Source organism: Eutrigla gurnardus, assembly GCF_963514095.1.
Source record: "Eutrigla gurnardus genome assembly, chromosome: 5".
Lineage (NCBI taxonomy): Eukaryota > Metazoa > Chordata > Actinopteri > Perciformes > Triglidae > Eutrigla > Eutrigla gurnardus.
Window position 1 is genome coordinate 13,975,842 of NC_139919.1, and position 23,188 is coordinate 13,999,029.

The following is a 23,188-nucleotide window of genomic DNA, read 5'->3' on the forward strand; positions in this document are numbered from 1 at the left end:
CTGAGATTGAACCTGGAGACACGAGAGATGGGGTTCGTTGAGATCATCAGATCATCAGAGCACGAACAGACAATCCAATCCGCGGTAGTTCTGTTTCTGCATTCTTTTGTTGGGAAAACAATTGTCATTACTACTCCCTATACAGGCTGTCTGTCTGCTGTATGCATGTAGACCTTCCATGATGGTCAAGAACCAACTTATTTCTAGCCAGCAATGTGGCTCTAGCAGTGTCAGACAGGAGGACGACAACGTGGTTGCCATGAACGTTTTGGAGCCATTCATGGATCCCAGACCATATATCTTGATGACTTTGGTGACGTGCAAAATGAATGTCGTTGCTATCAGCCTCAGCTGTACTTCGAGTTAACTACCAAATATTAGCAGGCTATGTACAGTAGGGCTGCACAATTAACTGAATATTAATCACGATGGGATTTTGGCAGCCCATAGTTTTTTGAGCATGATCGACTGCGGTATTGACAATTAAAATATGTACTTTGCTCATAGAAAACTATGCTGCATGTTAAATCAAGCTAAACTACCAACCAGCCACCAGGTGGTGATTAAGATGCTTTGGCTTCACGTTCAAACTTTCCTGAATGTTGCAGTCCAGAGCGGTAATATATAACAAAGAGGCAATGAGAATGGCAATGTTCTGTGCATTTTCTTAAGTATTATGTTGTTGTAAGACAACATGGAAGTTCATCATCACAGAATCACAGAAATGCAAGAAAAACAGGTTAAAACTAGTTGTAATTCTCGACACACAGCAGCGGCACCTTTAATGAGTTCGTTCTGATGCTTGTTGGGTATCTGCATTGTATGAAGCATGCCTGATCATTACGACTAAACAAAAGAAAAAAATGCAAAGCACATCTACTCATTTATAATTAGTGTTGCTGTTTGTCTATTTATCAAACGGTGGAAGGATGTTACTTTCAAGGCTACCTCATAGATCATTCCTTTTTGGTGCCAGATCATTCCTAAATTAGATATACTGTTGCTCTTTTAAGCCAGCTACTTGTTAAAACATTTTGACACTTAATGAATATAAAGCGTTGCTCGACTTGGTTGCAAATGTGTTTGCAGGGTGGAGGTCGTGGTGAGACAGTGGGCTGATGAATTGTTGCTATCGTACTCGCCGAGGTTGAAAACAGCCGGAGCACTTGGATCGAGGGTCGGATAAGTCCGTTGAGGTAGATCCGAGGCGTGGTAGTGACTGCGTGTTTGGATGTCAGGCGTCCTGCGAGAGTGAGGAAAACCACAATAGGTCCACCTCGCTTGTACATCTGATATGCTTTGACACACACTGATCATCGCCCTATCAGGTCGCATCTCTTTGTGTGTTTACAATATATATATTTGAATCCGGATTCCATGCTGCCGACTTTATTACAGCACACAATAACTCCTTTAAAAACACGACAGGAATCGGCGCTGGGAAACGCTGCTTTAATAGGACCCTGGCTTATCACCCACACATTTCATCCCCACCAATGTCCTCATTCAACACATTTGGCAATATTTTAAGGCTACCTTTTTTTAAACACGGTCCTTTCCTCCGAGCTTCCCTTTGTGTCTGTGTGTGTTCCTGCAATTCCTTCTAAAGCAGCCTCTGGAGAGACAGCAGAGGAGGTATGTATGAGTTGGATGCCTCCTTGACAACACCTTGGAGGTAAAAATCAATGTCTGCCAAACAAAGTGAAATGTTAGGCTGCAGCCGATACATGACAGATGAGGCTTAGGGTGGTATTTTCTAAGGTGAATGAAGACTGGAACGCAGGCAGCCCTGTCTGCTGTTGTCAAGCAAAGCAGCATTAGAGGGATTTTGAAGGACAGTGCATCTGACTTCCCTGACTACTTTTATTATTGATTAGCGTGCTGTAGACATGTGTGAGAGCCACAGTGGAAGCGTAAGGGGGGGTGGATGCGGTTCAAAATTGAGAATGACTGCGCGGCAGATTAAAGTTTAAAGGCTAGTTTCACTAATTAATTTTAATGCCTGTTCACTCGAGAGACCTCATCTCCCACCGGGGCTGTACAAAAGCAAAATCATCTTGATTAGAGTTGATTGGTTCTCAGATCAGAACAGTGTCTTTATTTCATAGCCCGACCAAAAGCCTCTGATATGTCTCAGCCTGCCACTGTAACTGCTTCTGTCGGACAATGTATTTCCCAAGAAATAATTGCTATAGACAGTATTATTGTAATTATAACACCGTTTTATGATATTATGATAATATGGTAGTATTATAATGCATGAGCATCTTTCCAAGGAAAAAGGAACAAGAATATTGAATAATTGGAAATTATTGATTTAATAAATAAATCATCAATAAAATGAAAGCAAACAACCAAACCGAAACATGTATAATATATATAATAAATAATAATATATAATATAATAAAATTGGCAGAAACTACTACATATTAGCTGCAAATTAAACATATGTAAGGTATAAGTAGAAAAAACCGCGACCCTGAATACAGGATAAGCGGTAGAAAATGGATGGATGGAAGTAGAAAAAAAATCTTCTTTCACAACCATTTTGGGTTGTGAAAGCACTGGAGCACTGGAGCTGTGAACATTTAGTTCATAATGTAAAAATGAAGTCATGTCCAAACGGTAAGTATATAGATATCTACGATAATCGATATAGTAATTATTGTGACATAACTAAGAAAGCAATGTGGACTGCTGCTTACAACTTGAGTGGCCTGAAAGGTTTCACTCTTTGCCTCCATTCTGACGCCCAGAACACGGCGTTGGAGGAAGAGGCCAGTCTCCTCCGGGTGGAGCTCCGTCTTTGCAGCCCAACGGTAGCCGGAGAAGCAGCATGCCTAGCTTGGCACGTTAGTCGGGGAAAAGACCGTGTTGTTACCTCATGCATGATCAGTCTTCGAGACTCCAGCAGTGACCTCAGCACTGAGCCCCGGGCCATATCATGTTGCTGATTGAGCATGCACCGAGCCTCTGAGGGTACGCAGGTTGCATCTTAGTTCTTGTTGCCGAGAGGAGCAGAGGGTGCTCTTGACGAAAAAAATCCAAAACATCAGTAGTGCTGGAAGGCTTCTCTCACTGAGCTTTAAATTGTGTGTGTGTGTGTGTGTGTGTGTTTGTGTGTGTGTGTGTGTGTGTGTGTGTGTGTGTGTGTGTGTGTGTGTGTGTGTGTGTGTGTGTGTGTGTGTGTGTGTGTGTGTGTGTGTGTGTGTGCATGGACTTGTGCTTGCTTGCACGCGTAAAGTTTATTCCCGTTGGGGATATTGACAAACGACATCACTATAATGCACTAGTTGGTGAGCAGTGTACGAATCACCAAATGATTCGTCCTATTGTTATTCTCGTCCTGTGCTCTGCTCTGTGGCCAAGAGTAATGCAACAGTGGGGTATCAATTCATAGCCTTGGCCTCAGGATAGCTCTTTGGAAAGCAGAGGGATTTTGAGCCTGTGTGCTGCTGTAGCTCCGGCTCTGCAGCCAGACTTTGGGCTTAGAGAAGTATGTGTGGGAATATTCGGAGGAGTCGGGTTAGGAGAGGATATAGATGCACCAACATGCGTTGTTTGTTCATTGCGGTTGCAGATAAAAGAGGCTCGCCATGCTAAATAAGGAATCTGGAGCTAATGTGTACAGTATGAGGTTGGATTTATCAGCTGGTAGACGTTCAGCAACATACTGTGTTATATGCTGACCTATGAAATGGAGTGTTAGGTATTTATCTGCGTGTCACGTTGTCTTCTTTTGGAGATGAATGCGACACTGAGAACAGGTTTTTCAGAGCTGTTGATTAATAGCTCAGTCAGGTGACAGAATTGTTTTAATCACCCATTAAAAATAAATTAATTGGTGATTTGTCATTTCAATCATTTTTCAAGCAACGTTGCTTTCCTTTTGTCCTTTCATTAGAGTTTAATGCAACAGACAGAGCGATTAATACATCAATCAAGAAAGGCATTTTTAAGGCGTCGTGTTTGTCTGGTTCTCCCTGCGACGGAGGTAGAGATTTTAATCTTAATAGAGCCTCGTGAGGTTCTGCTGGTTAGATAATAGAGAGCTCAAGCTGCAACTTGTATCCCCTTGTGCAAAAAAGCAGAGCATGAAAACATAAACGTCTCCGGAATATTAGAACGGGTTCATGCTATTTGTTTATCCGATGTGGTGTGAAAGATACACACTGTATGTTTCGCGTTCTCCCCAAATTGTCTCACAGAGGAGGGGGGGGATTATTCATCTGTGCAAGTGGAGTGCATCCAGTTGAGAACAATATGCCAACAATTAATCAGGGAAAAGATAGGCTTTCCCATTTTTTAGATGGGTACTGTTGCCTTTGTCTGGTTCCCCCACAAATTTGCACAGGAAATGCAATTATAGCAGCCATCGGAGAAGACCGTGCCACTACAACCATGAGTGGTTTGTTTTTTTACTGCAACCATTTTCTCAAGTGATTGGGGATGCGAGCTTTAAATGAATGGGGAGGCACACGAACAGCTCTCCCGAGAACACGTCACATTTCTGTGATGCTGGCGACGATGCATGCAACGTTTTTTGGTGGGGAATTACTAATTCAAATCTACTTTTCTTCTGGCGGGCACGGGACTCACAGTTCAGGAAAACAAATGAATAACAGTTTTTTTGGTTGTTGTTTCGATGAAAATAAATATCTTAAAATAGTTCAGCATCTGCTGAGGTCACCAAAACAAGGTTTCATGTTGCTTCTACTAACTATTACTGAAGGAATACGCCAATACAGCAATCCAGATGGAGTGAACGACTACTTGGAAGGCCAGTTCAGTTAAACACACAAAGGGAGAAAGGTTGACACAGACAGTTTCTTCTTTTTTTTTAAAATAAAAACGCCAAAACAACCTTTCAAAAGAGATTCACAACAAAGTGCTGAGCGGAGACACATTTGGATGAGAGTGTGTCTCTCCAGTGTCTCCGTTTCCTACTTCCTTCTTGGTGATTTGTTTATATTTTACAGTTTGGGACATTGCAGCCCACTGTGTTTTTTTCCCGGATCGAAAAAAAAAGGATGATGCAGTGACAGTCAGTTTGTGCTGCGATTGCGATTGTAACAGCACTTCAAAGGTGCAAACAAACCAGGCAGGCCAGGGATCCGTAGCCAACAGGAGTGTTGCAATGGGGATGCAAATGTGTGCCTCAGACGAGCGGCCAGGTGGGTTCATTAGTGTCTCCGTGTGCTGGGATATGGAACTGGTAGCCTCGGTACTGACGCGGTATATTAGCGATGGGTCAGATGACTGTGATCACTCGCACCGATAAAACCCACAGAGATTGTCACCTGACTTTGCTTCGGTTTTATCACACCTTTTCAATAAGAAGAGCTCTGATACATTCAAGATGTAACACTTTATTGCCATGTTGCAAGAAGCACATCACGATCATCTGTGTATCTGAAGGAGAAAAAATACCAGTGAAAAGGCAAAAGCAGGAATGAATTGTATACTGTGTTTTTGCACTGCATTGTGGAGTCAGTGCAGCGCAAGTCCCTCGTTAACACACACTGACTGAACATATCTACATGTGCCATCATTCCAATATAGACATAAACTGGCAAAAGGCCAAGAGGAGTCATGAAGTAATGACTCTGGTGAGGCAAAATGGTAACAGGTTTAATGTATGGAATCAGTATCAGCGCCTTCATATTTTACCCCCCCCCCCCCCCCCCCATATATATATATATATATATATATATATATAAACACTGCCTTGGTTATCAAATGTAAAAAATCTACCAACTGCATGTTTAAAATCACTGCCAAGTAAATACAAGGATGCTTGTATCGTCAGTACTGAACCTAGAAACTGTGCTGAAGTTGGAAACGGTGGCGTTTCACCTCGGTGGCAACACAATCTCTCCGGACAAACAAGGTGGCCAGAAGCTGTCCACACATGAATAAATACAACAGAGTGTTTTGTCAGTGGGCTAATTGTCAAAGCAGCTTTTGAGAAGGAGTGTAATTGCTATGTAATCGGAGAGCTGTCAGAAGAACTGCTAAGCAGTCATCATCTGTATGATGATCTGCCATCTGTAGCAATGTCTGGAAGAGAGAGGGAGAGGGGGGGGCGGACAAACAGCAATGCAAATCAGCTTATATTCACGTTGCATCTTCAGCGGGTTCAACTTAGTGAGTGTATTTACAAATCATACATTTTAGATGAATGGCGGTCTCGGATTTGCCTCAAATGTGAGTTGATGAACGCCCGCCATATGACTGAGCTGGGAGCAGCATTATGCATGGGTAAAAGGAATGGTTTCTTTTTTTCTATAATGCAATGATTATGTAATCCTTGAAATATTGGTTACATCCTGGTTCCCCTGCAGAGAAAGAGCTTAAAAGAAAATGTCTGTCTTTGATCAGATAGAAAGTCAGGAGAAGAGTGGGCAAGGCTGTGAGAGCAGAGAAGGTACTGTGGCAAGAAATATGATGGAATTCACACAGCTTCCTTTTTTTTTTTTTTTTTTACTTCTTCCCCCCCTCAAAACCCCAAGCTACTGGAAATTGCCAACTCTCTTTGCAGAGTAAATCCCTAAAATTCACCACGGGCAAGGTTGTTCAAATGGTCCTGTATTCCAGCAGCCCCCCCTCCCCTCCCCCCTCCATCCCAGCATCAGGACATCCCAATGAGAAGCTGCCTCCCACCAGGCACCACAGCTGTGCTGATGTGAAGAGAAAAAATGGGCGTTGATGAGAATGAATTTATTGATTTGACCTATATAAACATCCGACCTGGTCCAAATGGCATGTTTTATCATGGAATTCATCCATTATTTATTTCAGATAAAAATCAAACACGGATTTCTTTTGCTACGTCTCTCTTTCTGTTTTTCCTTTTTTGTTGTTTGACGTTCAAACTTTGCAGAGCAAATGTTAATTATGAATATCCTTCAATAAAAACAAAAAAACGTGAGCTCTGACAGAAAAAGCTGTAGCCCCAATGGTTTGTGTGGTCGCATGTTGATGAATTCTTATGATGCGCACATACTGCAATTTTCCTATTGGTGAAGGGCAAGCTAGTCAAAGCAAATGCCCTTTCAAATCCATTAGCAGTTGAATCAGTCTCTTAATGGAGAGTAAAATGGCAAAAGACCTTTTGCATCACTTACACAATGAATATGAAAAGGCTTTCACCGAGCTCGCTCAGCTTAGTGAGTGCAAAACGGCTTTTAATTGTGTCCCGACTCAGCGTCGGGAACATTAAGCGCTGTACTCAAGGTCTGTCAATGCTTTCATGGGAAAAAAGAGATACTTTCAAAAGGTGTGGACATCATAGAATCGTGATAGATGTAAACATCCAGGTGTCAAGCAGTAGCATCAAACTGTTTCAAGAAGAATGTGGTGAAATGTGAACTCAGCTATGCAGACAGCTAAAGCCTCTGACACCAATACTTAAACTGGACTGAATTCCATTCTAAGTATTTACTATATGAGAGGAAACAGCATCTTTGTGTGGGGAGTGTGGACAAAGACATCCTGAAACAAGTCAATGGTTCAGATTGACAAAGTCCAAAAACAACATTAAGAGCTGAAACAAAGAGACGTTTCTGTAAAAAATACCAATGCTTCATGAAATATAGTTTGACTGTGGCGAGCATCGTTAAGAATGTTCGCCACAATCTCGGGAATGAGTGTAATTTCAGCGCTGGTTTGTAGTATTAATCACAAAGTTCCCCTTTAAAGCACGTTGCCGATGGAGACGGTGATAAGCTGACGTTGAGGAATTATGCAAAGGAGGCATCCGTCTTGATCTGATTTCAAAGCAAAACCCCATAAACCACACAGCTGTTTCATCTGCCTTCTCAGTCAGCGAGCCTGCACTTTAAAGGCCAGCTTAATTCCCACTGTACCCCGATGGAAGACAATGCCAAGCTTTCCTAAAGGCTCATTGTTTAGTGTGCTTATTCTTTTTAAAACACGCAGAATTCAACATATGCGGCTCGGTGGATAATCTAATTCAAAGTGCTACAGTGCCAAAACATTTTTTAGCATATTTTTGCCTGGCTTGTGAACCACACATAGAATCACATTTTGAGATAATCACCACATGAAGGGAAATATAGTATAAGAGAAAACACATGCAGCCATATATTTGTAAGGGATCATACTTCCAGAAGTTCAGATACATTTGAAGTGAAAGACTGAGTTGTACATGAAACAGAGCATGCAGTTAACATGGTATTTATGTAAAAGTAAAACAAACTTTTTTGAACCCTTTTAAATCCCATCTCCAGTATTATTGTTTACCTAATTGACAATATGTGCAAAAATCTGTATCATAATCATATCACCTTCTCATCCTTTAAAACAAAACATGACACGTGCTTACATAAGTTAGTATCAACTCATTTCAATCAATTGCAATTTTTAGCGACAAGGGAGCCAAAGTCATCTGGTGCTCCACAGCAGAGTCCATTCTAAGCCCGCCCACTTTCCAGCCGTCCAATCAAATGCGAGGGGTGATTCAATCTCTCTCATGACTTTACACCACTATTCTGTTTCACTGGGGAATACCAAACAGTACAGAAGCTAAAGCCGCGCTAACTTCTTATTCACTGGGGCTTCAGAGGATGAGGATGAAGGAGATGAAACTATTTCTGAGATTCAAGTTTCTTTCTTTTTGTAGACCGACCATACAATCTCTGTTAATACACTGTATTCGCACACTTGTTTTTCAAGTGTGTACTTTTGGTTTGCTTCTTGAGCTTCGCTCAAAGCCAAAACTGTATCGCTGTTTCGTTTCATCATCGTAGGGCCTAACTCAAACGCAGCATTTCGAGTGGGAGACCTTATTTCTACCTAAAAGCTTTGTGTGCTTTTTTTTTTTTTTTTTTTTGCAAACTATGCACACAGTAGGTTTAATTCAGTTCATGGGGTTTTATGTTTCCTTAGTCCATTGTGGGATTATGCAGTCAGATTTGCTGCATGTCAAATCCTACGCCTTTGAAGGTTTTGGAGATTTTGTGTCTTGTGTTATGCTCAGCATGTGCTTTCATAAAATAAAATTGGGAGAGAAAAAACAACCACGGTTCATTTCCTGTTGCAGTTCAGGCTTGCCTTTTAGCACGCTGATGGATCAGAAATTGATTCAAGATTGGCCGTAAAGTTTTGATAGCCTGTGTTTGGACTTGGAACTCATCTCTGTGCTCGCTGTGCCGGCACTATTCCCATAATGCACCTGCACCACATGTATTTGTACGTGTTTGAACTACTTGTACTATGCTGCCTTTCCAAACCCTCAGTGCGAGCAGTGCAGCAGCAGGATGCCCTGCAGACTAAACAAGGGCAATCAAGATGTTGACTTGAACTATATTCCAATTGATCAATACGTAGACATGAAGATAAATGGACATCTAGTTGCGTAGCAGCTGTTGTGTATCTTTATTTGTAATGGCTCAAGGGAAGGCGTATTGTTTACTAGGACCGACTGTGTGTCACAATGAGATGTTTGTACTGAGGAACAAAGAAACCTTTTTAGAGTTTTTCATTGTGTTTTTAACAGGATGCTGAAGTTATTTCACCAGAAATCTTGTTCCTTTTGATTACTTGAAATGAACATGACCCTTTCAGTAACACTGTCTATGTCTATAATGAATCATAAACATATGTATAATGCATGATAATCTGCCTGCACTGCTGTGCAATTGTAGTTATAATGGTTTATAACAATAATCAACACATCATAAAGCATTTTATAATGACTTATAAGCTATATATGAACCACAGTTGTTTAATTCTTCTGATAGTTACATTATAATATTTTTTTATGTTGACTTAGATACCTTTTGTAATGCATTATAATGTAATTGCAAGTTCATGTAATCACATGAGGGGTCATAGTTTGCTTTAAGTAAAGTGAAAATGAATGAATTAATTAATAAAACCATAATTTTTTGTGTTCTTCTTGCATTTATTTAATGTTATACGACTTTGTTTAATGCAAAGAATGACCATTTGGTGTCAGTCATAATCACGTCGTTATGCATTATAAAAGTGATTAGAATTGATTAGAACAAATATTATAGTGTAGTAAAAGAATGAGGATGGTGATACACTATGACCTTTACAAAAAAGAATCAGTCACTGAAAGACGAGCGATTTTGACACTTGACTTTATGAATCATTCTAAAATGCTTTAAAATGTGTTTTGATTATTGTTATGAAGCGTAGAGCGATGCCTATATAGTGCTATCAGCAGATAATAGCCCATTGTGAGTATATGTGTTTATGATGATAGTCTAGACATGGGTTTCACAGAACGTTACCATTTTTTTATGATAAAGAAGAAAATTGCTTTCTAAAAATAAACCTGTCTGCCCATCAGCATTCTACTTACCTCCACGTAAGATAATTTTCTGTTTTTCAGAGCCCATCCGATCGTCCCCTCTCCTTCATTTCTCTACCCCCCATAACACTCAACCACTGCGCTAGTTCTGTATACTTATTATATGAAAAATGCTCCTGCTGGAAAGTGAAGTGGAGCTTGTGGCTCATACAGGGGAATGAAGCCCAGAGGTGAAGTAAAAGCAGCCAGTGTCGGCAGATGATCCACATTTCTATTAGCCTACTTAGCATTTTCCTAATGGCGCTCACAGTCTCGCCCAGGAGATGAGCAGAGCGTCTTGTAGTCATCATCACTAAGTCATGGCCACCTCGTATTTTTTTTCACATGTTGACATCAAGGATGATTCATGTGTGGGGATTCCGAACTGACTTTGAACAAGGTGACGTGGTTTCACGGGGAGATCATATTTAATTGGGTTTGATCAAAGTCTAATCGGGAATTAATTCATCTTAGATTGGCCTTCTGCACCGGCACTCCTGTCACTCCGGATTCTGCTCCACACTGTTCGCCATGTGTCTCCGTCTATCTGCCGTTCTGCCTGCTTCCATACAGATGCTCTAAAAATTGTATTCTGTTATGAAAAGAAATCCACACAAGTAATCACAACAGTGATTGGTACAAGCTGCCCCCGCTGAACTTCATTACAGCTGCAACTGTCTCTGCAATTAACTGGCGGAGAAGAGTTTTTCCTTTCAGTAATCATTCTAACTATAATTTTCTTACACTATATTCCTGATGCATTCTTCCGTTTTGAATACGAGAGGAATAATCTTCAGTCGCACCGATGGCGTGCTCGCACAATAGCCTTAAGGTTCTTTTACCTCAAGGTGGCGGAGAGATTTCTCCCGCTCTGAATGGCGTACGTGTTTCCTCTTTGCACTTTGGATCCAAACACAAGGTTCAATTGCCTGCATTCAACAGCTTAATCGTATGCATGGCAGGATGAGGTGAAAAGCAGAAGCACATAAGGACAAGGACAAAAAAACGCACGGCTATTAAACGCTCCTTTTTTAAAAACAGTGACTCCTGTCTGTTCAATGAAGTTGTTCTGTCGAGCTCAATAGCACGGTGCGGATTTTGATCCGTGGCTTTAAGTCCACAAGGCCCCTGTGCGTGGTTGAGAAAGCAAAAGGTTAAATCGAGCACCAGAACTGACAGTGTTTGTACACTCGGAATTTCACTCCTTTAGGCTTTATAAAAAATCATGCTGTCAATGCAAAAACAACTGCTCCTAAAAGACTCCCCGCTTTCTCAATCTTCCCCGAGCCTCTGCGAGGCAAGAAAGACGATACCCATTTGGGGCTCATTGGAGCAAATCAGAATTGTCAGCACTGTGGGTTTTTACCTTTTAAACAGGGAAGATGGATAGATAATCACCACATGCCATTCTGGGGGCCAATTACACAGCTTTGTGTGAAATTGGAAAACCTGTTCTCTCAGAGCTCTAATGGATGTTCTGGTCATTAGTTATTTGAGAGTCTTCTCTGGCTGTAATCAAACGTGAAACATTGCGTTAAGCGCCCATAAAAGAACAGCTGCCTCTCTAAGTGACCTTCTGTTTAAGAGAACCCAACTGTCAGCCGTGTGGCGTTTTGCGACAATTATTATGTGTGTCGCCATAAAAGCGGCTCTTATTTCCCTTCTTTTCGCAGTGGTTGCATCTTATCTTAATGTCTTGCTCTTGGTTGTATTTACTTTTGCACGTCTATTTGTCGGCTGTATGCTGTCATATCTTACATGCGCGGCGGAAGCGCACTCGCACCCATCTGCTGCCGCTTAGTTATCCAATCGCTTTGACTCCGGGTGTAATTTAAAAAAGCATACTTAGAGAATGCGCAAACTAATATGCTGATGTCTCTTTCCCTCTGCTTTGGCTCCAGGCGATCACCTATCGAGTCAGCAAGGCCCGCCTCCCCTCCCGCCAGCACCGCCGCCGCACAGGCAGCACCCGTCCATCACGTCCCTGAGCCGCAGCTCACTGGCCAATCAGAGGAGCCCGAGCCCGCCGCCAACAGCCGGCCTGGCGACCGACTTGCAGAGTACGGCGGAATGCGTCCAGCTGCAGGACAGCTGGGTCCTGGGCAGCAATGTGGCCCTGGAGAGCAGGTGAGCGACCCGCGATGACCTACAACAGAGCTGGGAACTTTCTGCTCCAGGTGTTCTGTTATGAAGCCACTTTCAGCGACTGAGAAAACAAAATTATGCGTAATGAATGAGCTGCTGTTGATTTCAATTTCACTTTACTGTCAGTATAGTAGAATAAACTCCCAAGCCGGTCCTGTGTTTGAATTTTAGGTATTTTGAAAATGGAAGGAAGGAAACAGTAGCTGTAACTATATTTCACTCATTTAATTGAATAGTTTATTTCTCTCATGTGGTTCCCTCAAATGTGCTGGCACTGTCTGCTGTATCCGCTGGACTATTTGGTGTGTTTTTCAGATATTGGCCTATATCCATAAAACTCACAGTCAGGGTTAACATTGACTCACCCAGTCGTGATTGAACCAGCTGTGTGTGTGTGGGGTTTTTTTTACCAGCTTCATGTTAATGCGCGTGCTGTTGGGGATCCACTGCACTTGTATCATTTGTATGATGCACAAGAGGTTTTTGAGAAAAAAGCACACAATACGTATCAGCCGTCTTGGCAGGGTGAAGTTCAGTATTAGATAGTGTGAACCTCAGCACATGTTAAACTCCAGCAGTGACATTTCTTGCTGTCTGCTGAAGAGAAATGCTGGGAGCTCAGCGTGCATGAGCCTTGTGGTAGTCTACATCCCCCACAAGACAACTGGCAGTAACTGGCGCTCTGGAGCACGCTGGGAATTGGCAGCGACTACATGGCGAGAAAAAAAAAAAAAAGAAGAAAAATAATTCCTAACACCTGATGATTTTATTCACATTTTTTATAGTGCCGCTCCTCCAAGAAATAAGTGGATAATAAAAAGATGATTCAGGAATTTATGTATCTAAGTTTAAGCCCATTTTTAAGGACTACACCTCGTTAGGAGAAATTAAAATGGTGCCTCCCGCTGAGTTTGATAAACACGTTACACGTGTTCATGGTCGTACAGCCTTTTGTATGCACCTACAATTAAAAGAGCTCATTAGCAAATTAGATAGACCGATCACTTAGAAGCTGAGCACATGATTAGAGTGAACTATGGGAATATCAGAGAGCTTGCCAGTTCAAATCAGAGGGGCTATAATTTAACAAGGAACCTGGTGAAGGGGATTGTGTGTTGCTTTAAATCAAAAATTACTGCGCAAAATACTACTTTGTCACCAGAGCCCCTGCCAAATCTTTCCTCCCGAAACATAAGTTATATTTCTCTTAATCAGTGAGCTCCAACTATCCCGGCTAATGAAGTGTGGGATATCGCGCTCCGACTCCGAAATGGCCTCGAGGAGATGATTGCACTCCTAGCCTTATATTTCCCTGGCACGGCGTACCCTTTTGCCGAGGCTCGCATGAATGTACACTTTGATTTTTTTTTTTTGTCCGCGGAAGAATAGCAACAACCTCTTATGATGTGACCGGATCAATTGGGATACATAGTGACAGTTTCACTTTCTGGGGAAGACGGCGTGATTGAATACTAACCGCGCGATGACCTTGAGCTGTCTTAGCAGTATCGACAAAACAATATGTGCACACCTATCATCAGCGGAGGCATAAATCACTATCACCACAGTGGACTCTAAATCAAGTGCTTGTCAGTGGGTGGGAACCGAGCGCTGCCGCTCTCCAACGGGGCCAAAAGGGAAGACCCAGTTCACCACATAATTGCAATGTCAAGAAAACCACTAGGTTGGGAAATGTAAACAGAAGCTCCAGAAAGTAGTTATTAGGGTACCTTCAGAGTGTGGGGGGGAGACATACATCCATGGGTTGCCTCAGGTAGAGCAGGGATGCAAATCTCTCTCTCTCTGAATCACGAGTATTGACGTGGATTTTTATTTCCGTGGTCAAATGTGAAAACAATAAATTATTATGTACAAGACAGTTGATTAAAAAAAGTGTCAAATATAAATCACAGCGTTATGATCCCTGTTTGATGCATTTCCTTTGACATGACCTCCTTGAAAGTAAAGCACTCGTTTGACAGCGTTAGCTACTTTTGCAGCAATTAGCGGTAATGAATTATGTGTGCGTAACCTCCCATAAAAGTGCTCGTCTCCAAAGCACGAGCGTGCACACGTTTGACTCGGCACCAAATCCACTGTCAATAGCATCCACTGTTCTTTGAAACGAGTCAAGTGGTGCACTCGGTAACTTCTACCATAACTACTGCTCATTATTATGTGGCAGGTAAATCTCTGTGATCATCGCCATCAAAGCTGTGGTTAGACACCGAGGTTTGATTCCGGCTCATTCACAGTAAAAAAATAAAATAAATAAAATATAAGCGTCAGACAAATGAAGCCTTCCGTTACAGCTCAGGGAAAGTGAAAAAAGGAACAAACCTCAAGCGGTGTTGCAACTTGGACTCCGCTAATGCTTCGTCAGCCCTGCTATGTGTTTAGTAGGGATGAGCGAGTACAGCATTATCTGTATCTGTATCTGTTAACCATATGAATTATCTGTATCTGTATCTGTACTCGGAGTGGGCGGGGCCTAACCCGGAAGTGGGTCTGGTTGTCTTGAAATGAGCGAGGTTTTAACTGGTATGTTATTTTAAGCATGCAATTGATATGGGCTGATCAGAAATTGTTATTTATTGCTGATTAGAAAACTATTTACAGGACAGCATCAGCATTGAGCTTCAGATCAATGGTTTTGATCACGATAGCAAACGAACTATTTACAGAACAAGTTTTGCAACAATGAATACAACACATGCGGTTGCAATTATCAAGTAAAATGTAATGAACAAGAGTTTTCATACTCAACAATAACTTTTTTCTTTTAACTTTAATTTTTTTTATGATCAGTGTTATCTTTTTTTTTATATATATATATATATATATATATATATATATATATATATATATATATATTTTTTTTTTTTTTTTTTTTTTTCCCACACCAGGTGTGTGTGTGTGTGTGTGTGTGTGTGTGTGTGTGTGTGTGTGTGTGTGTGTGTGTGTGTAGCTTGATTTCCAATATTTATACCACTACCAGCTTTATTTTTTCACGAAATACAGCAAGAAAGTGTTAGAGCCAGGCAGCCAGATGACGGTTAAAAAAAGAAAAAGAAAGATCTCCGACAGGCAGAGACGCAACGCGAGTCGGCACCACGTCTGAACGAAGTACCAGAACTCTACTAGTTCATAAGTAAGTACCAACCTAAGTAATAACAAACCTGAAGCTGAAGAAAGAAACCCTAAACATTAACGGAAAACGACCCGCGAACCTGAGTGACTGAGGGAGAGACAGAGAGCTGTTCTGTGTGTGAGTGATCAGAGCGGACACAACAACACATCTGCGAGTGTGTAGGGGAGGGGCTGTAGCATGTCACAGGACGCAGACACACATTTTTATTTAATCCAAGCACAGATTTTGACTCGTATTACTCGTATAATACTCGTACTCGGCAAAAGTGCTTTATCCGTACCGTATACTCGTTTCAGCCGAGTATCCGGCTCAACTAGTTCCATTAGCTGTTAGCTCTGTTAGCCAAATATGCCGCAGGACTCTGCTGCCCACCAGCTGCCAAGACTCGCCCTGTTAGTTTGGTTCAGTTTGTTGATTGATTGCTATTGTCGATCGCTTTACTCACCAGGTGGTTAAGAGTCGTATATAGTCAATTAAAATATCTTGTTAGTAAAATGTGTTTTCCAAAAGTTGGAACAAGCAGGATGATTAGGCAGAGTGTACAGACAGACACAGAGAGGCGCATGCACACGCTCACGGACATGGCCAGATTCATAATCTCCTGGGGGAGATAACAAAAACAATGAGTCCATACGTGTTTGTACTCTGAAATGTTAAATGTACACAAAGTATAGTTATTCAGACCGGCTCGGGGGGAGTGGTGTTATCTGCTTATCTGCTGCCGTGAGAAATGCAAGTTTTATGCTTCAGATGGAATTAAATTCTGCTTTATTCCCCAAAAATATCAATCCATTTAAAGGGGTCAATAAGTTAACAACTAAGCAGAAACGCTGCTTTTCATTGCTATTCTGAAGAGCAGAGGAGACGTTGAGATCTTTAAATTGCATGGAGTACTTTTAATAAACCCCCCGGGTTTTGCTAACCACTTGGCTTCACTGAAATCACTTGAGATATTTACAATTAGATTTATTCCATTGGATTTCATTGTAAAATGAATCGCTAATTCCCTCTAGAGACTCATACACATATACAGTAATTATTCTTGAGCAGTACTTTATCATTTTTTTTAAATAGATGAAGCCTCTGACTGAAATTAGTATTTTTGACATCTTTATGGTGCAAGCTTTAAGCTCCATAAGCACTCCACTTGATAAGATACAGGCCGGCCTTCTGCTGTTACATATGTATGTCCTTTGGAACCCACTTGAGCATATTTTTTTTCCACTTAGATTCGACGAGATTCAGCCAAAACAGTCATTATGACATCTCTGGATCTTCTGAGCCTTGTGAAGGCCCGGCCACACGTCGCAGTTATAAATGTGCTGTCAATCCCCGTTGGATTCACGTGTCAGGGGAGTCCTTTTGTGAAATGAAATTATGTCTGAGCTCTAACATCATCATGTGGTACAGTGTCCCGGAGACAGTACATTTTCCTGATGGAAAACGTGTTGGAATTGTTCTCGGGGGCGAAAAAGGAGAGCAGACGTAATCCAATGAGGGTTCGGATTTGTGTGTGTGTAGGTGTGTGTGGCTGTGTGTGTGTAGGTGTGTGTGGCTGTGTGTGTGTAGGTGTGTGTGGCTGTGTGTTTGTAGGTGTGTGTGGTTGTTTGTGTGTGTAGGTGTGTGTGGTTGTTTGTGTGTGTAGGTGTGTGTGGTTGCTTGTGTGTGTAGGTGTGTGTGGTTGTTTGTGTGTGTAGGTGTGTGTGGTTGTTTGTGTGTGTAGGTGTGTGTGGTTGCTTGTGTGTGTAGGTGTGTGTGGTTGTTTGTGTGGGATGCACATGTAAATCATGAGTCAAGACAGTCATTCTTCCCATCAGAGGAGAAAAAATTGAACTTTATTTTTTGTACACCAGCCGCGGTGTCAGGATGGCACAAGTAATGATTAGTCATGTGTTAGACAGCAGCCAACGAGCTTCCAGTGCTGTCTGGTTACCTGCCAAAGTGGATGGTGCTGCAGACAAAGTGGTAATCCTCAAGACGGTTTTTTTTTTCCCTGTGTTTTCCTTCTCATTCATTTTGCCAATATCTTTGGGTGCCAAGCACACATTTCTGTGGTGATTCCAGAGTTCTGCAATATTGTAGCTCTTATTTTAGTCTACTGTAGAAACGGCTGCTGCTGCTGGCAACATGAGGTGCATCTGGTCCAGATGATTTTTGCCAGCAGATATAAAAAGCTTTCATGTAGAGATGATGGATAGTGAGGAGTAACCTGAATCCTTATTTAGAAAAACAAAAATCATGACACATTATAAATTTAACCTCCAGGAGCTAAAATACGGTGTCACTTCAGATTAAGTCACAGAATAACTGTCTCATGCGTTAGAATCCAAAGTATGGACATTAGAGCTGAGCTCTACTTATGCCAAACCGTATCAAGCTCCTTGAATATACAGTAATACATTCCATGTGCAAATAATCAGAGCGACTCAAGATGGCACCATGCTGATTTTCCGTGGGCAGGACGTCACAGGAAAAAGCTTGCAGCGGCGCTGAAATACGGGTGCGGAGCTAGCTGTACCAGAATAGCACCTGCTAGCAGGCCCACCCGTCGAGAGGGCAGGTGGTGATTTAGCGGAGGGCGAGCGGCGGAAGGCGAGCGGCGAAGGCGGCGGCGGCGGCGAGCGTGAAAAAGAGCAACCTCGATGCCCGCCACATCTGTAGTCGTCTGTTTTTCCTTCCTTTTTTTTTGTCTTCGTTTTTTGACCACGGACTTGAAGCAGCCCCGATTATTCCAGCGCTCACCTTGAAATGCTAATGCTAACACAGAACGGCAGCTAATAGGCAGATTACATATTCCGAGGGCTTCGATTCACATTGTTTCTGCGGTGCTCTCTCACCCTTCCAGCTGGAGCTTAGCCGCAGACAAATCCACCCACTCTCTGTTTAGTCTTTTGTCCTCTGTGAGGATGTTTTCAAATGTCATCCCGATGACAAGCGGTGTTGTGAGAGCCGAGGAGGCCGGGCCCCGGCTGCTGCTTTTGTGCTACAGCCTCCTCAATGGGACAGACAGGCGTGCACACGAACGCACCGCGATCACCCTGACACACGGCCCCATTCATTTGCTCCCTTTTTCCCCACCTCAGTCCCACACTCTTTCTCTCCCTCTCTCTTGATTGTCTCTCTCCCTCTCTCTCTCTCTCTCGCTCACTCAAAGCGCAGCACATCGCTATCATTCGGGCCGGCCGGATTAGCATAGTAATGTGCCTTGTTGCATCACACTGGCTGTAATCAATTAGCCGGTCATCCAGCAGACATTTACACTGGTCGGCTGTTTGTTAATCATGTCCAACAGCATTTCATCTTTAGACCCTTCAGTCTGAGCCTTAGAGAAAGGAAAAGGAAAAAAAGGAAAAAAAAGGCAGACATGAAAAACATCAACATCAGAATTGCATTTAACGCCAAGTGCAATAAATGTCCGGACGTGGGATTTTTTTTTTTTTTCTTTTTTTTTTTCAAACACATGTTTTGACAGCCTTTAGTTTCACTCACCAAAAAGGGATATAAATGACTGAAACATTGCTGACTTTCTAGTCTGTAACCACCCACAGTGTGCCATATGTTTCTGCTTAATTATGCGAGCACTCACGTTGTTCAATCAACTAAACAGTATTTTACGAGTTGTTTGTATATGCTTTTATTTTACATGTCAATACGGTTTCCCCATTATTTAGTTGAGTCGTTAACGACATCCTCCCCTTCAGTTACGTTGCCGGTGCTTCAGATGTGCCTTTGATGTTTTCAGTTCGAGTGTCTTTGACTCGCCGCCCATGAGAACGCTATGTGTTCATATATTTGCATAAATGAGAGCCCAGGTAGATTTGAGATATTTTATTTATAAGCAAAACTACCTCCGCATCATCTTTGAATCTCGCAATCGGTCGTCACCTCCCTCAAATGGAGTACACACAAACACACACACATGGACTCCAACAATCACATCCCTTTCTGTCTACCTCATCAGTTTGCATCCACTTACACTTAACTCCGTCTGACTACACCTCCACCGCCTCAGACGGCGTGCAAGTTTTGACCTCAATTTGTACCCGGCCGTGTATTACAGTGTCTGCCGCGGCAACAGTACAGATTGTTCCAGATTGAAGAATGTGAACTTCTCCCGGGTTTGCAGACACCCGGAGCATTGTCATTCCGGCGGTGACACCGTGTAACCTTTAAATGGAATCCCTGTCTGTCCATGAAAGCATGTGTCAATCGGGGCATCAAGGAGCCAGACGATCCGAATCTTGACATTTGTTCTCTTTTAGTCAAGAATTGATCAGAGGAGGGTTTTAGCCCAGAGATATCCTCGCAGGAGATAGGAAGTAGCTGAAATATCAGGGCCGGAATATGAGCAACGCATTACTGTGTAGGTTTATGATGTGTCCTTTGCAGAACAAACCTGAGCAAACGTGTTTTACGAATTTTCGGATTTCCGACGTCCCTGAGCGTGTTTTTTTTCAAAGACGGCATCTGTTCCAGAAAAAGAACTGTTTTAGGTGCGTTGGCTCCACCGTTCCCATCAAATAATGGGGGAAACTGTGATAGTAAGTGCCATTACAGGGATTTTCGGTCCTTATCTGCTCATCCTCAGATTATCCACCCAATTAGCCGTTCTCAAGCTCTTTGGTTGCGGATTCACAGTTGGGATTAAAAATGCCTTCACAAAACTTACATGGAGACTTCACAGATGCTGCACAAATAATTGATGAGCAAACACTGCTTTATCAGTTTATTGGTGTATTTAAATTAGCAGCTACCATGGCAACCCTTTCCTCACGGGATCTGTTTTACCCTTAAAAATGTTGTGTAAGACTTTTAGCAGAAACTAAAGGATGGGAGAGTACTGCTGTCTCTGGCTTTAACAGTGTAGCCCTTACCCGGCTTTATTGACATCGCAGTGCCCTTAAGCAAGGCACTTGACCTCCAACTGTTGCAGTTGAAAAGACGTAGCTGTGGTGGTACCAGGCAGGTACTCTCTGGTGCAACATCATGTGTGAAGGCCTTCAACTGAATAATGAGGGTCGCGTTGAACAAATTATTAATTAAAATTCAAATAAAGTGTTTTAATGTAAAGTGTTATTAATCAGCACGACTCGTGTTTTACAACCAGCTCCCAGAGTAACCTTGGTGAAGGATTGAGGAGTTTAATTGCGATTAGAGATTAGATTACTGGAAGGAAGAGTACTTGCTGGTAATCTACAGCGTGGTATGCACTGCTTGGTAATGTCGTCTTTCTGTTTAATCCAAACAGACAAAGTGTTAGGAATTACATTCTACGTGGTCAATCTGTCCAATTTCCCCGGCCGTCCCCATAAGCCTAGAGGCATTTGGGTATTAATCTCTAAGTAGTGGCAAGAGTGGCAACAAGGCTTAATTCATTTACTTAAGAGCTTTTCACGTGGGGTTTAAAAGTTAATAGGACAATCACTCCATAGTGCATTTGATTAAACCCTGTTAATTACCCCAGGTATAATGGGCTATTAGCAAAGGCCCAGTTGTAAAAGGGCAAGTGGGAGATGATTGTTTTTATGAGGCACTTTTTGTTCACCTCTTCCAATGTCAGGAATAAACTGAATATTAGAATTCAACCCATTTCCTCTTGCAGTGTGACACACATGGGAGTTACCAGTATTGTTGTCTAGACTGTATTTGAGTGAGTTTACGGAGGTATTTACATGTTTAATTGGACTTGTTTTGAGGAATTGGGGACAGGAATACATGAGGGGGTCTTTCATCCTGCTAAAGAATAGTTTGACCAAGACGGACACATGTACATTAAGGTGATTGGACCTTTAGGGGTGCTGTTCTGAACCATCCTTCATTTTACTGTTACTTACACAATACACTTTTCTTCTATCCCCCCCCCCCCTTTGCTCTGCAGGCACTTTCTTTTTAAAACGGGCACAGGAACGACACCTTTCTTCGGCGCGGCAGCCCCTGGTTACACCATGGCGACAGGGACTGTTTACTCCACACCGGCACGCCCTTTGCCCAGAAACAGCCTGTCCAGAGGGGCTTTCAAGTTCAAGAAGTCCCCTAAGCACTGCTCCTGGAAGTGCACCGCCCTGATCGCCGTGGGGATCGCCGTGGTTCTGTCCATCATCCTCTGCTACTGCATAGGTAAGGATGAGATGTTACGAGGATAAGGATGCACGAGGATAATTCACCCATTATCTGTTCTTCAATCACACAGACAATTAACAACAATATAAAACAGTGCATGACTGCAGATTATCATTAATAAGTGCTACGCATCAGCTAGTTTTGTCTCTTGAAAACACACATTTGCACAGTGAGACTTCCAGTGAGGCACAAAAATGTGGTTATGCGACTGCTTGACTCGACTCCCTGAAGTCTTTTGACATTTAGAATTGAAAGCAAAAGACATTCAAGTTGGGATTCCAGACTGTAACAATAATGATTAATCAGCGTGTCCTGGCATGTGTAATTATTAGGCATGTGCATTAGCATGTCTTGGTCACGGCAATGAAAAAAAAAACACAATTAAACAAGCTTCGAAAGGAAAATGTCAGAACCATAAACCATGCCTTTTTAATGGTCAGCCTTCAGACTTGAGAGTCTTTTCATCTTGACTTGCAATTTGTTTATGAAGACTAATGAGTGGATGACTTGGACTTGCAGTCGAGGAGTTAACGCATGATTTGGACCTTCCCCCAAAAACAGCTCTGCTCATTTCTCTCTGTCTCGTCTTGATCATCTCTCTTCCACCTGCACGTCCTCCCAATCTCGTAATCTGTATGTGTGTCCGCACGCGTTGGCGTCCACAGTTCAAGGCTACATTCCGACCAGCCTTAAATCTTGCAGTCTGCACCGGCTTCATGGTAGCAATTTTAAAAAATCCCCTCTTTTCCTCCTCGCGTTGGTCTACTTCGGTCCCTGATCGTGTTTGGAAGCTGTTCAGGAGGTGAAAATCTCATCTGTAAACTGCTCACATTACCAGTTATTCTAGGCTGAACATCTGTACTGACTGGGGGCTTAGAACCAAACTTTTCCCTTGATTCTCTGGAGGGGCAATTGAGGGGAAAATCAGCCTGGATATCCAATCCTGCCATGTGGTGCTTTTATTAGAGATTTTTTCTCTTAACACTATTAGATCTTGACAGTGTTTACATGTTAATACTGCACATTAGAAGTAAATCAGCCAGACAAAATAATTACTAACTACACTAATCAACGACACACCGAGGCGTCCGCATGAATATCTCCACTGAAAACGTGTTATTGTCTGGTGTGGAGGCGCAGCGCAAGCTGTCACCTGTGTATATAACAAACAGCAGTTTTTGTGCCAGAAGCAATTTTTTTCTTTCGGTTTAAGGGAGAGAAAACATGACTCGGTTATCCGCAGTAGCATTAGACAATCTTTAGACATGTCATTCAGTCAAACGGAGCAGATGATAGACACGTTGCCTGGAGTGAATGTAGCCAGCAGGCCTCTTAATCTCTATAAAGTTTGATCTCTGCTAGGAGTATTTCTATTTCACTTCCTCTCCCCTTTTCCGCTCTTTTTTTTCTGCAGAAATTGCAGATGCCC

General features: G+C 42.3%; 1 protein-coding gene across 4 annotated transcripts in view; it reads left to right on the forward strand.

The window, feature by feature from the left end:
- LOC311013815 (teneurin-3) overlaps positions 1–23,188 on the forward strand; it is a 126,700-nt gene that overhangs the window by 35,797 nt on the left and 67,715 nt on the right. For all 4 annotated transcript variants that reach the window (XM_084010035.1, XM_084010036.1, XM_084010037.1 and 1 more), the window contains 2 exons: positions 12,245–12,470; positions 21,518–21,756. In XM_084010035.1, the coding sequence (XP_083866161.1) occupies positions 12,245–12,470; positions 21,518–21,756 (465 nt within the window). The remainder of the gene's footprint in view (positions 1–12,244; positions 12,471–21,517; positions 21,757–23,188) is intronic.